The 16,166-nt window shown below is 40.3% G+C and overlaps 1 protein-coding gene across 1 annotated transcript in view; it reads right to left on the bottom strand.

Moving 5' to 3' along the window:
- Window positions 1-6,914: 6,914 nt before the first annotated feature.
- The window catches only part of chrm4a (cholinergic receptor, muscarinic 4a), a 57,725-nt gene continuing 48,473 nt past the window's right edge, over window positions 6,915-16,166 (bottom strand). The window contains exons 6-7 of the mRNA XM_031302402.2: window positions 13,157-13,426; window positions 6,915-9,061 (exon numbers count right to left, since the gene is read on the bottom strand). Of these exons, the coding sequence (XP_031158262.1) occupies window positions 8,816-9,061; window positions 13,157-13,426 (516 nt within the window). The 3' untranslated portion in view covers window positions 6,915-8,815. The remainder of the gene's footprint in view (window positions 9,062-13,156; window positions 13,427-16,166) is intronic.

Raw genomic sequence — 16,166 nt, forward strand, 5'->3', positions numbered from 1 at the left:
TTGCCAAATCATGATATAATATGTGAGACAATAAGCAAATAATGTAATTATTTTTAATTACAATTATTAAATAACATATTTTCTTATTGGTGGACTAAATAGAGTATAATACGAATGTAATATTGTGTGACTGGAATAGTGTCTATATGTTCTATATGTGACAGGTTATCTAATCAGGAGATGATGCCTCTTCATTTCATCACAAATAAATACAGATGTATGTTCACTTCTTTAATTTTCCCTGAACATATGTGGTTGAAACAATTCCAGTCATATCCACATCAAATAAAAAAAACATATTTCTTAAGTACTTTTGTACTCTAACTCAAGTAGTTATGTTAAATACTAAATCAGTACTATTACTTAAGTACAGTTTTTGGCTACTCTACCCACCTCTGGCCTAGTAGTATGTACAAGTCTACTACTTATAGTAGTATATACTCATACACTCACTGAGGATTTTGTGAGGTTCGAGTCTGTCCTATGTTTTATTCCCTCCTTCTTAGTCACGGGGTGGAAGAACAGGACGTCATCATTTACTTTTAAGGGCCGTTCGGTATTTATGGAATGGACCACCAGAGGAAAATAGGGGAAGGTCATGTCTTTTTATTCTTTGTTGAGGGGAGGGTCATCCAATTTTTTTAGTCTAGGGGGGAGGGTCCCCCAACTTTTGTATTCGTGAGAACAGCAACATTTCAAAGTGGCTTGTTTGGTGCATATTTATCCATGTAGCTCCATGTAGCTCTCTCTGTCTCAGTCCCTATCGCTAGCAGATTGGTCCCTCCCTATTTAGTCAGCCAGACAATTTGAACTGTAGCTTTAGACCGTGGGATTTCCCAAACTGAATAAATTCCGCTCGTACATATAAATACAAAACTGCTTTGCTAGCTTCATCGTGTTGTAACTAAGACATCTGATGAAAAAATATTTTTATTCATTAGCATGATTGCCGTACTGTTTAGTTAAAAAACATCCAAAACACCGTACGAAAACAGAACGGACCAGACGCAAGCTTTTATTTTGGAAAGTCAAAGCTTGCGGGCTGCACCAAGCCGGGAGGTCATGAGACGAAGGTCTCCAGGCTGCAGCCATACTCGACTCAAATATCCTTTCGGTCCCGGTGATATTATATATATAAACGACAGCCTTTTCAAGGCATTTGAGAAGGAAGGAATGGTAGCATGCAAGCTCCCAAATTGACGCTCGTCTGAGAAATGGAGTTTTGGATAATGTTCAGCTTTGGCAGCTTTACCTACAGTATCTCACAAAAGTGAGTACACCCCTCACATTTTAGTAAATATTTCATTATATCTTTTAATGGGACAACACTGAAGAAATTACACTTTGCTACAATGTAAAGTATTAAGTGTACAGCTTGTATAACAGTGTAAATGTGATGTCCCCTCAAAATAACTCAACACAGCCATTAATGTCTAAGTGAGTACACCCCTATGTTAAATTCCCATAGAGGCAGGCAGATTTTTATTTTTAAAGGGCAGTTATTTCATGGCTCCAGGATACTATACATCCTGATAAAGTTCCCTTGGCCTTAAAATGGAATTACCCCACATCATCACCATATAGCACATTTACACTGTTATACAAGCTGTACACTTAATACTTTACATTGTAGCAAAGTGTAATTTCTTGTGTTGTCCCATTAAATGATATAATGAAATATTTACTAAAATGTGAGGGGTGTACTCACTTTTGTGAGATTCTGTATATGCTAAAATATACAATGACTGAGGAAGCATAGTGACGAGTCCATAGCAACCAGTGTTGAATTACCCAGTGTGCTTTGCTGAATGGTCTCAATGTTTTATTGTTTTATTTCAGGTGAATACTAGTTTACTAGATGAGTAATTTAGTATTTGAAGTAATACAGTAATGCAGGAAGTGTTCATTTAGTTTCCATGCTTATTGTGTTTCCACAACAATGTTAGTGAGTAAATCTACTGAAATGGCCACCACACCATAATGTAGTGTGATGCGTAAGATGAGAATGCAGAGGTTTAGTCACGTATGTCATGGCTGTAAAAAAACAATAGCTATCTGTACGCCTTTGCCAAGTGCAAAACAGTACAGAAGGCATCAGTAAATTGTTGGGGAGGGTCATCCTTTTTTCCATATCATTTTGGAGGGTCATCCAAAATCTATTGCTGGTGAAGGGAGGGTCAGGTCTATTTTGACTAAAGGTCCCAAAACTCCTCCGGTGGCCCCTGAAATAAATAACAAACAGTCCCTTAGTATCCTTTTTTCTCTTCAATGTGAGCAATAGGTGCTTGAATAGGTCTTGACAGGCTCCTGAGCCATGCTAAGCTGACACAGTCACAATTTAAGAAGACATTAACCCGGCCCAAGTCTTGCTGAGCCATGGAGGATATTTTAACACTTCAGCTGACTGGCAGACATTTCACTTCTCAGATGTGATTGCTGCATTTGATGGGCCTTGTACAAATCCTTGTAAGGCACGAATAATGTCTGACTTAAACCCTGCACAAAATTCTGACCCGACATTCCCTTATATTATTCCTTATACAAATGATTGAATAACTAACAGCTGTCACTATTCCTCACAAGGGATAACATTCATGTCTGAAATATCAGAAGGACAGCCTAAGCCAACAGGTAATATTCCATCCATGCATTATCCTATTCAGGATCGTGGAGGGTTGGAGCCTATCCCAGCTGACATTGGGCGAGATGCGGGGTACACCTTGGACAAGTCGCCAGTTCATCACAGGGCTGACACATAGAGACAACCATTCCCATTCATACCTACAGGCAATTTAGAGTCAAAAACTAACCTAACCTGCAAGGCTTTGGACTGTGGGTAGAAGCCGGAGAACCCAGAGAAAACCCCTGCTAACATGGTGAGAACATGCAAACTCCACACAGAACGGCCCAAACCAGCAGAGTTCTTTGTAATAATGAGATGTTACAGGATTTTATCCTCATATCCTAATTTTAGATGCATTTATGTGTTTTTAGCATGTCTTTCTAATTGTCTCTCTGACTATATCTCCAGCATAAGCATTAGGGATGGGAGCCCTTAATGAAGAATTCCTGTACTTCCTCTGTTCTCCTCCCATTGTGCCCTAATTTTCTTCAGCAGGCTCATAATTCCTTTTCCCTAATTCCCTCTTCCACATTCTTTCTACCCTCTCCCTCTGTAATTTCCTCCCATCCAAATGTTTTCTTATTAGCATCTCACTCCCTCTACCTGTACTCCATTTTCTCTCTCCCATCATCTTACCTCTTTTTTTTGTTTCATTCCCTCCCTCTACACACCGTACTCCATTGTAAACATGCATGTTGTTATTACTCTGTCCTTCATAAGATACCACTGTAAATAGGCGTGGTGTGAGGAAAGAAAGATAAACAGTTCAGTAAAGTTTATCCTTGTTAATTAATCCTAAAACATCTGTTCAGATGGATTTAGTGACAGCAAGTACATTTTCAAAAGAGAGATCTTGTATTCACCAAATTGTCCAGTAGGCCAGGAATTAATTAGAAGAGAAAATGATTGCTTCAGCTACAATGTGAAACAAACCAACTCGGTTACTGTACAATATTCCTTGCAGTCTCTAATAACATTTAATACTGTACCATATAACACTATAACATTATAAAACAGTTGGACCCAATTGGGATCTGTTTAGGCAAACCGAATCTGATGTGAAAAAATAAACATGACCAGAGATAAACTAAACCCAATCCAAGGACCTTAACAGACCCAAATACAGAGAACCCCAACACTGGCAGCATGATGCGGTGCGCGGTCACGGAAGGCTTGTATCATGTGGACGCGCTAAAAGTTTTGTTATTACTTAGAATTCCTCATGGGGGCGGCAGAAACTACGCACTTTAGCTTTAACTTCCAAACAAACAATGATGGATACTAGAGTATGACTTATCGACAATCAAGCTGCAGCTCTGTCCCCTTTTATCTTCTGCATTTACTGTAACCTGGCACTAGTGCAGTGCCCATTCAAAGCGTAACTGTCTGTAAAGGGCCGACTGCTTTGCCTCTGGTATTGCTGCTTGCATCAACGGCTCATCCAATCAACTTTACACTCTACCCTGCGTTTCCTTGGGTTCTTAGCAATACACCTCCTATGACATAGTTATGTCACACACCCAAGTTGCGGCTACTAACGGTCAGAAACACCGGTAAAATACACTCTGGTTCACAGGAAGAAGAAAAAAACACCAAGAGCAGACTTTACAGGGTAGGCAACTGCTAGCAGCTAGCAGCTAAATATTTTTTATATTTATATTTAAAAAAATATTGAATATGTTACTATTTTAACTCATTGTACCCCAACATTCTAACATTACCTAATTTAGATTAGTTGGCACATGATTTGACAATCAGTCAACAATAGGCAAGACTTGCCGATTCTAATTCGACTATGTAAATTCTTAGTCGGGGACAGACCTAGTGCCTACTGACAACGTTATCTTCAGCTTAGTCTATATCAACAACGTTTCATTCCCGGGATTGGTCAGGTGCCGCCGGAAATTCTGTTTACGTTTTTCTCCCATCCCGGAATGCTGTGTGGACTAGCCTGACCCTCCTCTGCAGCGATGTGGAGGAAGCTAAACACAATTTACTGCCGAGCAGTGCCATAAAGGAGATCACATTCAACTAGCAGTGGGAAAAGGGAATGGCAAACGTTATGTTTGTTCACTAGAAAGTACTCGTGTTTTTTGGGGTGACTAAAGTTTTAACACTACAGGAAAAAAAATCATGGCTATAAGATGCATTCCCCTCCACCAGGTGGACTGGAGTATCTACGCTCTCATTATGGGATCTCTGAGTCAAGTGCAACACCTAGAGGTAAAATTCGGTATTCCGGTCTGGTCCGATGTTTGGATTAATATAAAGCTTAATGAACCATTTTCTTTATATTCTGAGCCCACTAGATGGCGCTCTCTGTTCAACAAAGGGTTGAAAGCACACTGAAATGCCATTCCTTGAGCCTTTTCTTTAACCCAAGAGCACCATCCAGTGGCCTCAGAAAAAATGAAGAAAGCTGTTCACAAAACTTCATGAAGCTTCATTTGGACATCACTAATATTATTATGTCACAGCAGTGGTATCTTTTCTCGTCATGGGAAAAAGGGTAATTGGTGAACATATTTCATTATTATTGTTAACGAAATTAACACTGCAGCAGAGATATTATTTTCCTAACAGGCGTATTAGTCACTTGACATAAACACCGCTGCTATGAAGTAACGTTAAAGCATTAATTAGTTGAGGTAACAGCGGTAACATTGTTACCTTCGCCAAGGAGGTTATGTTACACAGTTCGTCTGTTTGTTTGTTTGTCTGTCAGCAAAATTACGGAAAAACTACTGGTCCAAATCACAGGGTCGCTTAGTTATTGGTGTGCTTTTGTTTTTATCTTTATTGTGCAGTTAGTTTGTAGACCTACAACTACTGGCCAGATTATCATGAAACTAGGTAAATCAAATTTCAAAGTCTAACTGACAGATTGCCACAAAATTAAGTGACGTCCATAGTCCTCAGCTGATGAAAGCTCTGTGTTTCAGATGCTTCATGGTGACTAATTCCTCTGGCCATACTGCCAAATTTGTACATACTACTACTATAATATTAGAAACAAATTTCTCTCCATGAATTTTGACATATGAAGATATAGCCATCAGAGGAAAAGCCCTACTTATGTAGAACTCTTGCACTTTCATTTAATGCTACCATGTAGGCAAACATTTCATTTGGACAAAAGAAATATATAAAAATTTATGCAGCTCCTCTCTAATGGGCTGAAGCCTCAAGAAACAGTGTTTGAGGCCTAAGGGCAACAGTGTGAAATGTAGGTCTCATGACTCAATACAAAGAAATAGTTGTAGAACTAAGAAGAAAACTTCCTGATCATCACACATTTAAAAATTACTCTTTAGGGACCATTCGGTATTTATGGAATGGACCACCGGAGGAAAATAGGGGAGGGTCATGTCTTTTTATTCTTTGTTGAGGGGAGGGTCATCATTTTTTTTTTTTGTCTAGGGGGGAGGGTCACCCAACCCAACAATTTGAACTGTAGCTTTAGAGACCGTGGGATTTCCCAAACTAAATTAATCCCGCTCGCACATATAAACACAAAACTCCTTTGCTAGCTCCATCGTGTTGTAACTAAGACATCTGATGAAATGATTGCCGTACTGTTTAGTTAAAAAACATCCAAAACACTGTACGAAAACATAATGGGCCAGACGCTAGCTTTTATTTTGAAAAGTCAAAGCTTGCGGACTGCACCAAGCCGGGAGGGCATGAGACGGGAGGTCTCCAGGCTGCAGCCATACCCGACTCAAATATCCTTTCGGTCCCGCTGACATATTATATATATATATATAAACGACAGCCTTTTCAAGGCATTTGAGAAGGAAGGAGTGGTAGCATGGAAGCTCCCAAATTGACGCTGGTCTGAGTTTTGGATAATGTTCAGCTTTGGCAGCTTTACCTATATGCTAAAATATACAATGACTGAGGAAGCCTAGTGACGAGTCCATAGCAACCAGTGTTGAATTACCCAGTGTGCTTTGCTGAATGGTCTCAATGTTTTATTGTTTTATTTCATGTGAATACTAGTTTACTAGATGAGTAACTTAGTATTTGAAGTAATGCAGTAATGCAGGACGTGTGCATTTAGTTTCCATGCTTATTGTGTTTCCACACAACAAAGTCTTTGCCAAGCGCAAACCAGTACAGAAGGCATCAATAAATTGTAATAAATGAGGGTCATCCCTTTTTTCCATATCATTTTGGAAGGTCGTCCAAAATGTATTGCTGGCGAAGGGAGGGTCACGTCTATTTTGACTAAAAGTCCCAAAACTCCTCCGGTGGCCCTTGAAATAAATAACGAACGGCCCCTTATATTATTACAATTAGATAAACCATATATTGTATTTAAGCCAACTCCAAGCATTCAACCCCTACCTCAGCCCACCTGGCCCCTATGGACTCCTGCAACAGTGTGGAGAATTGATATTGGAGTTAAGCATTACAGTGCATTTGTAAAGTTCATTAAACATCTCGAAGTACATACATCGGAAGATGATAATATTCATGAAGGTGGGTACCACAGAACAGACTTTTTTAGGACAATTTTAGTTCCACTTGGCTCAGCAGTTCAAAACTTTCAGATTGGGGGTTGAACATTGCAACTTCTAAGGACTGCTAATGGGGCTATACCTTTAATCATGTTTGAATATGCTAATTAACACGTTAGCAGACAACTATTGGCTAACAAACTGCAGGCGACTAATGTAAAGTAGCCTATTTGGAGACACAGAGTGAGCTCTTCTAGTATTTTTAACTTCTATGGTTCTATGACATGCAAGTAGTATGCAAATCAAATTTATTGAGAGCAAGATCTTGATTTTTGTCAAATCAGATTGTTATTTGATGGCGTATGAACTGGAATGACCAAAACACAAACTGATCACATGGGTAATAGGAGAAAATCACTACTACGTCTCAAATAGGGAGAAACACTACAGTTAATGAAGTGATCAAGTTGTAAAGAATTAAAGTTCCTTTAGAAACATAATTAGCTGCTATTAAGCTCATAAGTTAAAGACCTTCACAACATGGCTGCCATAGTGTGGTATGCTACTTGTATTTTCCCTCATACTGCTTCTACCTTCTCCTCTATCCTCCACCATAACAACTTACCCTCCTCCTCCACTTTTGCTTTGTCCTCAGTCACAGTCAAAGTCTCCCAGTCATCCCTTCTCTCCTCTATATGTAGATCTTATTTATTCATATTTTAATTTCATTTTTTTCAGTTTTATGGCATCTATGATCTATGGTATCAGAAGCAATTGCATAATTTGGGCTGTCAATCAGAATCAGTGTTTTAAACATTTATAAACAATAATGAAATCAGATAAAATTAATAAAAGATCACCACGATAAGATTTCTTTGCAAGAAGCTGCCCTACACTTAAATGAAAATGACCACCAAAAGCTCACAGAGAGAATTTTGTTTTTTTCTGACCTACTTTTGCGTTCCTTTGCAATTTTGGTTTGGTTTTGAGCTACTGTACCTTGCAATATCTTATGCATTCCCTCTGATCCATAGAGGAAGGCTGAGTTCTAACGTGCATACAGCATGGATACATTATGATATGGAATACTATTATGTATTATGTTTTATTTACAATTGAGTGTGAGTATGCTGAGTAAGTCTATATCATTACAGCTAATTTTAAGATAACTAGTCTTCACTAGTTACTATTTTTGTTAACATAGCTATATTGCATTTTGACTGGCTGCTGCCTTTGCTGTGATTGTGACAGAATGTAGCTGTGATAATGACTGTAGCCATGGCTTGAGTTGCTGCTATAATTAACAAGGCAGTGACACATCATTTTTAATGGGTGGTGAAACTATTCCTGAACTCCTGTAGTGTATATCGGAAACACAACTGTCATATTATTAAACTGGGCAGATTAAAGAATCACTGGTTTACACTCACATTTCGATCTGAATCTATATGTACCAATAGGTATGACTGGCATTCATTTGCAGAATAAACCACAGTTGCTCATCTCCTATATATGTATCTACTCTTTAGAAGGAACCCTTCAACTAAGTTATGTCATCCATTTCCCTTCAGCCATCTTCCACTCACCTTTCAACAATATTTCCTCTCTCCCTTTAGCACTCTTCTACTCACCTTTTAAACAATATTTCATTTCTCCCTTCTTCTGTCCCTCGTTCTTGTTTTGTTTACCCCTTCCCCATCAATCCCACCCTAAGTCTTCTCCTTCCATCTCATCTTGTACCTATATTTTTATACTGGCACAGCAGCAGGTTCTTGAACGTCTTTTTGAATGTGGCATTGCACAGTGCGTAACAAGCTGGGTTGATAGTAGAGTTGACATAACACAGCCAGTAGCCAATAGCCCACACAGTGTCAGGGACACAAGACTGGCAGAAGGTTGAGATCAACACCATGACGTTATATGGTGTCCATGTGATGATGAAAGCCAGCAGGATGGCAAAGATAGTCTTGGTCACCTATAGAGAATGGGAAGAATAGAGAGAGGAAGAGTTAACTGAGCAAAAGAATAAGAACACTGATGATCTTCTCTACTAATACAGCAATTTGTTGTTGTTTTTTTAAATTTCTCTGTGGTATGAAAATCAATTTGCTGAGAAAGTTTGACATAATCTATGAGACATAACATTGTTTCTGTTGTCTTTTTCTTGCCATGCCTTGTGTAAATATTCTTTAGGCAAGTTAGGGCATCGCCTGCTGTGTGTTTAGTTGAACAAACCACTCTTTGCAGAGCCTTGCGGTCCTGTTGGTGTTGGTGGTTTCCGTATCAGACAGTGATGTTCCCTGTCAGGACGATCTCAATGATGCATGAGTAGAAATTGCTATATATATCAACTAAATCGTCCAGAGTGCACTTCACTTGGTAGCATTGTGTGTCCATCAAAATGTTTTTTTTACTGAGGCCACTATACGTTTTTATTGCTTTAAAATGGGAGCGCCATTTAATTACAGGATGCTACAAACACCAGCAGCGTGATGAGGCGCTAAGTAAGGGATAATCACCTCAAGGCAGGGCAATAAACAGTTTGATATACCCGGCTTGTGGAAGGTTACCACGGTAAGCCGTCCACAAGCCGGGTATATCAAACTGTTTATTGCCCTGCCTTGAGGTGATTATCCCGTTTATTCTACTTCTTGCTTGCCAACATAATAAAACAATTCAAATACTTTAATAAGTATGCTTTTTCTTATTCGTATTGCATGCTTATTAAATGTATACTCTCTTTGAGTTCATCTCCCTCAAAAAGTAGTCCCCTTTAGAACTACGGTGAATAACGTTAGCTCAGCTGTAGCTAATTAGTTTCTATAGCAACCACACAACTGACAACAACAAACACACTGTCAGTCTATCTGTCCTGGTGGCTCTTCCACTCGGTGAAAACCTTGATAGCAAAGGCAGTTGTCTTTTTTGTGTTTGATTCTTCAAGTGTACGCAGCTCCTCATCTGTCAGATCTTGGAAACGGGTACCCTGGGCCTTGTCTTTTTCTTTTGTCATTCCGTCGTCCTCGTCGCTCTTTAACCAGTCCTCAAATGTCTTCCCTACTCCAAATATATTAAAATTGACAATGAATTCGTCCATTTTTAAAACACTGTAATGTTTAAAACTACAGCGAATAACGTTAGCTCAACTGTAGCTAACGTAAATTAGTTTCTATAGCAACCACACAAGGCTGCATCTGATCACTAACGTTAGTTTAATAACGTAGTTGCTACATTGTATCTTGCTTGCGAAACTATGTATCGACTGACCCTCCGATAGATTTCCGACACATTTTAGAAACTTTTTTTAAGCAAGGTTTATTTTTACAATGGACCTCATGTTTGAAATTTCTGTGATAGAAAAAAAATACAAGCGGCGTATTGATCTACTATTTGATGACGCTGTGCTCAGTCAGCGGGCAACCTGCCGGGTTAATGCCCTCCTCCCAGCCAATCAGAATCAAGCATTCTTAAATAAGCGTCTATTCTGCGCTGCATGTTTGGAGTTTCTTTCTGGTCGCAGAGATGTCGCAAAATGTTCACCTTCGGGTAAAAAGCTGAGCTTGTCACATTGCCCGTCACATCCTACATGTTCAAGTGGTGAACAACAACAACGAACAACGAAATTATTACTGCTGGACCATATACAGTATATCTGTCCTCTCTACCTTCTTGTTTGGTGGTACAGAAATACAGAAAAATGGAAATACATATGGTGCCGACCATGGATGTATAGCCACCGACATTTTTATTTACGTGGATATTCCGTATCATAGCAACCATACTCAACAAAGGAGTCTCAGCTGAAAAAAATGCTAATGCTCCAAAGCGCTCTAGTCTGGATGTTTTCAGAAGAGCGCCTGCCTGGCATTTTTAGCTGGGAAAAAATGCTTTCATGGACAGGCGACCTTATGGAAGTAACACCAGTGATTATCTGACCAATGGGAAGTTGGCTGTAGAAGAGCATATTGACCAACCAATCAACTAACCAACCTGGAGACAGCAGCCCTAATCTGCTTTAGCTGTTTTTGCTTGCCTATGGCCTCATAACGTGCATAAGATGTGTTTAGTTCACTTGCTATAGACACATCAGCACTTGTCAAGGCGAAGGGGATGGTCTTCTAATATGTCATATTTATTATACCTTGTCACATGCTTTTGGAGTTGCCCTCCTGGTATTGTAGTTCCACTTTCTTCCCGTTGTCCTTTTTTTTTGCCTATTTTACTGCTCTTTTCACATTGTAGGCTGCTGCTTTATAATTGTCTGTTTCCAGACTGCATTCTTAATTTGTAGGCTGCAGTGCGTTTATGGCATCTCGGATGGTTTTAGTAATCCATGGGTTCCTGTTGTGGAATCTTTTTATTTTAAATTTTGGGTTCAGTTGCTTCTGTTGTTTCACATATTGAATCTACCACAGACTCAGTGAATCCATTGATGTCATCAGTGACGTTAACAGTGTTGTCCTAGAACGTGATCCAGACTGCGTTGTGTACAAGGGGGTAAGCGAGCATCCGGAAAGTGTACCTCCTATGGGGAGATTCTAGGCTAACAAGCCATCACCTTCCGTTAGCATTCCACTGACTCCCATTCATTTTGGCGTCACTTTGACAGCGAATAACTTTACATCTGAAGTGTTTAAAGACTATTTGTCCATTGTTTATTTCTAAAGAGACACAACAATGTATAAAAGGCTTCATTATGTTGTATCTCACGTTATGGCTCCGTAGCAGACGTTTTTTTTTAAAATAGGCTCACGATTGTGTCATAACCATGCAACTTTCTGTCGCACAGTATAGAAATTACCGTATAGTCAGGAGAAGCTAGCAGGCAGTTTCGACTTACATTAGTTGTTTAAGTTTAATTAATAATGTTAACTAGCATTTTAGTTAGCAATAATTAGCCTGTGCCTATGGTATCTCCTTACATATGCCTACTTTTAAGACAGGTTGCTCACGTCACATCTACGTCGTCAAGCTCAGTTTGAGGCTGCGCAGTACGCTCAACCATCACCGGAAAAGTGAATTTACTGGTCTCCATCGAAGTATATGGCGTCGCTGTGTTCATTTATTTTACTGTCTGTGGTTGTGTAGTGCAGACTGTAGGGTGGCCTGTGATTGGCTTGACAATTTCATAACCTCACAGGTCACTGGGGGCATGTGCCGTAGTTAGTTTACATACTTTGACCTCAGCAAGAGGGCCACGTGGTTGCTTCTCCCAAACGCGAGTAGTGATTCCGTTCTATAACCGTTTTTGAAATGTCTTTAGCAGTGATCCAGTGTGTTTATTCCCCATGTGGGACCACAATGTTCTCTTCCAAAAGTGCTGAATTTTCTACCTAGATAAGAGCCACTCCTCTGAGTTTTGCTCAGTGAACCCCCTGATATTTTGAAATTGAAATATGTTCTGTGGTGATTTTGAAGACTGCTGGACCAAAATCAGGAAAAAAAGTTGTTTAAGATGCACGCTTTGTCATTTCAAAAGCTCAGAGGAACATTTCCAAATGCCATCTGTCATTTTGAACACTAATGAAGTGAAGTGACTGCATCTCAACAGCAACTCATCAACAGCTGCTCCGTACCCCATTGACACGCAGGTAAACTGGGTAGTCCCACCTGTAAACCAGCAGCATACTGTATGTTGCCATGCAAAACCAATAGTTTTAGCTTTGCTTGTTGTTATGATAAATTATACTGCTCTTTTCTGTGTATGGATGATTAGTGAAGATGTAACCTGCATCATGATACAGTTTGCTTGTATCACCTACTCTTCAGACTGTGCTTTTTCACACATTTAGGGACACTGAAAAGGGATAAAGCTGAATAACTTGTAATTCTGATGTTTAATCGGGCAAACCAATAATTAAAAGCAAACTATATATATTTCATCATTACAATAATCTAAGGGTAAACAACTTAATTCTACTCATAATATGCCTTTGTGTTCTTCCACTACCAATCGAGCAAAGAGCCGTTGATGTAATGTATACCTGTATGTCAGCACAACGTGTATTGTTTACTCATTTATGTCTCATGCCTGTATAGATTATATTAATGCAGTTTTAAATGAACATACTTTCTTTTCTCTGGCAGCCATCTGTCTTTTCCTTTTCACTTGGCTTCTAGCAATGCTTGCAAACTTTCTTGCCACAGTCCTAGGACGGCTGATTGGGATTGAATGCCTCTCGGCACCCTCTACAGGGGGGACAATCTCTAAAGCGGTGATGCATTCATCCCCGGCCTGCTTCGTTACAATCTTTATCTTGGACCACCTCGAGTTGGAGTTGATCTTGGATACTGCAGGATTGGCTGTTGATGTGGCCTCTGGGTTAGGATTTGTTGCAACCTGTAACAAAACCAAGACAGTTTTGTTAGAAACTTTTAATATTATGTACCACAACAAAAGTGCAAGAATGCTAATCCAAAAAGAGTAGTAAAACATCTGGATTTTAATTACATTTCTGAAACAGTTTTGCAGTTTTCAGTACTAAGGGAGCTTTCACACCTGCCTCATTTAGTTCGGTTGAGTCGCACTAGAGTTTATTGTCCCACTAGAGCACTGCGCTCCCAGAATGCAGAGTTACTTGTGGTACCTAGAGTCTCTAAAAGTAGAATGGGAGCCACAGCCTTCAGCTATCAGGCTCCTCTCCTGTGGAACCAGCTCCCAGTCTGGGTTCGGGAGGCAGACCACACCACATTTAAGAGTAAACTTAAACTCTCCTCTTTGATTAAGCTTATAGTTAGGGAGTGAGGAGTTGCAGCGTTCACCTAGACCGGCGGGGGAGGGTGTATAGCTTCAGACAAGGCACCCCTTCTCTACTCTGCTTCTCTTCATAGTCGTCAGATTCATCTACCAACCCTTATAGAACTGTCTCAGGTTTGCATTGAACCAGCTCTTAATTATGCTGTTACAGTTTTAGACTGCTGGGGGACTTCCTTTGACACACTGAGCGCCTCTCTCCACTCTCTTTGCATCTGTGTGCATCCATGTCCCAGAAATGCTTGTTACTAACTTAGCTCTGGGGAGCTCATTCCCCGGAGTCCTTGTTTTTTTGCCCAGCAGTTTTCCTTGGATTAGGGTGGCACCTAAATCATGGTTGCAGCTGTCGCCGTGGTCCTGCTCCGCGCCCTACTATGCCCTGCTACACCCTGCTACGCTCTGCAGTGCCCAGCTACACCCTGCTACGTCCTGCTATGCCCTGCTATGTCCTGCTTTGCCATGCAGTGCCCTGCTACACCCTGTTATGCCCTGCTACGTCCTGCTATGGCCTGCTACGCCATGAACTACTACAACTACTATTTCTTTTTTTTTGGGGCATTTTTTTAGGCCTCAAATTCCACAGGACAGATGACGACATGAAAGGGGAGAAAGAGGGGGAATGACATGCAGCAAAGGGCCGCAGGTCAGAGTCGAACCTGCGGCTGCTACATCGCTATATATGTGCACCTGCTCTACCAACTGAGCTAACCCGGCCACACAACAACTACTATTTCTAGTCATAGTTCCATTATCTTTATTGTGACTATTATTGCCACTGTTCATCACACCCCCAACCGGCACCGTCAGACATCGCCTACCAAGAGCCTGGGTCTGTCCGAGGTTTCTCCCTAAAAGGAAGTTTTCCCCACCACCCGAGGTTTCTCCCTAAAAGGAAGTTTTTCCTTGCCACTGTCGCACTAAATGCTTGCTCTTGGGGGAATTTCTGGAATATATATATATATTTCTTAATATGGGTCGTAAATTATAGAGTGTGGTCTAGACCTACTCTATCTGTAAAGTGTCTTGAGATAACTCTTGTTATGATTTGATACTATAAATAAATTGAATTGAATTGAATTTTCCCCCTTTCGTTTGGGCAGGTGGGAATGTAGCAATCGCACTCAGATGCACACCAAAAGTGGATCAAACAAGCTTACCGAGACCTCCTTGATGATGTGGCCTTGGCACTCTTTTAATCGAGCTCTGGAGCAGTTTGTTTGGGGTGAGAACGTGATCCGACCTTGAACCACACCAACTACTGTATGTGTACTCCACAAGTGTGAGCTCAATGGCTCCTGTAGTCAAAACTGCTTTGCAATCTGCGATGCGGCAGAACACGCAAACTGTAGCAGCTTGCATTGTCACTGCATCTTTGTGGTCAAACCAGCCACCGCTAAAGTTGGAACAGACACCAGCACAACAGAGCGATGTCTCGACCATGAAGATGCAAGAAACATGCACTAGTCCACAACACAGGACGTTCTTCCTGTATTTACTTTCTTGCTACCATCCTCCCACCCGCAGATCTGACCAATAAGTGGGACTTTGCATGGTTTGTCATGACGCATTTTGCAGGTGTGAAACGAAATCGAATCAAGGGGAAATCGCTCCAAGTTTACAAACTCATCAACTGATTCGGACCAAAGCAAACAAACTATAGGTGTGAAAACGTCCTAAGAGCAATCATCATTGCCTCCTGAGCAGCACAACGCTTGATTTATTCTAAAAAAGGCCATCAATCAAAACACTTCACCTGTCTGTTAAAAATGTTTAAATAACTTTATCAATAACTTCATCACTGACGCATTGCAGAGGTCAAGACTATAGCAGTCAAATATGTCTTTATGTGATTTGTCATTGAGCTTTATGGCAGAGTTTTACCAGTGGGTAACATTTATCTGCATTGTACCGCACTACCCAGAAAATCAGCAAACTTTCCCTTAAGGTAGGCTACTAGCTAACGCTAATTCTAGCTAGCTAGCTTGGTTGGCAAGGTGCTACCACACGCTGAACAAGACAAAAATGTTCCAATCAACTTTGATAAAGTGAAAATACACAGTGAGAGGGTCAAAGTTTTAAGATGAAAACATGGACAGCATTTATTTTAATGTACACAGCGCCATGGATACGCATTGATAACCCTCTACCATGATTGACAGGTAGGCATGTAGCCACGCCCTAAAGCATCTCCTAATTTATCTTCAATTGAAACTAGCAATTGAGACCATAAACTCATTACAACATTTTTTACTAAGGTAATAAGTTAAGTGAGAAGTAGGGTAATTTTCGAATAGCCTTCTATACGCCGACTTTTATTTGCAACCAG

Source organism: Sander lucioperca, chromosome 24 (assembly GCF_008315115.2).
Source record: "Sander lucioperca isolate FBNREF2018 chromosome 24, SLUC_FBN_1.2, whole genome shotgun sequence".
Taxonomy (NCBI): Eukaryota; Metazoa; Chordata; class Actinopteri; order Perciformes; family Percidae; genus Sander; species Sander lucioperca.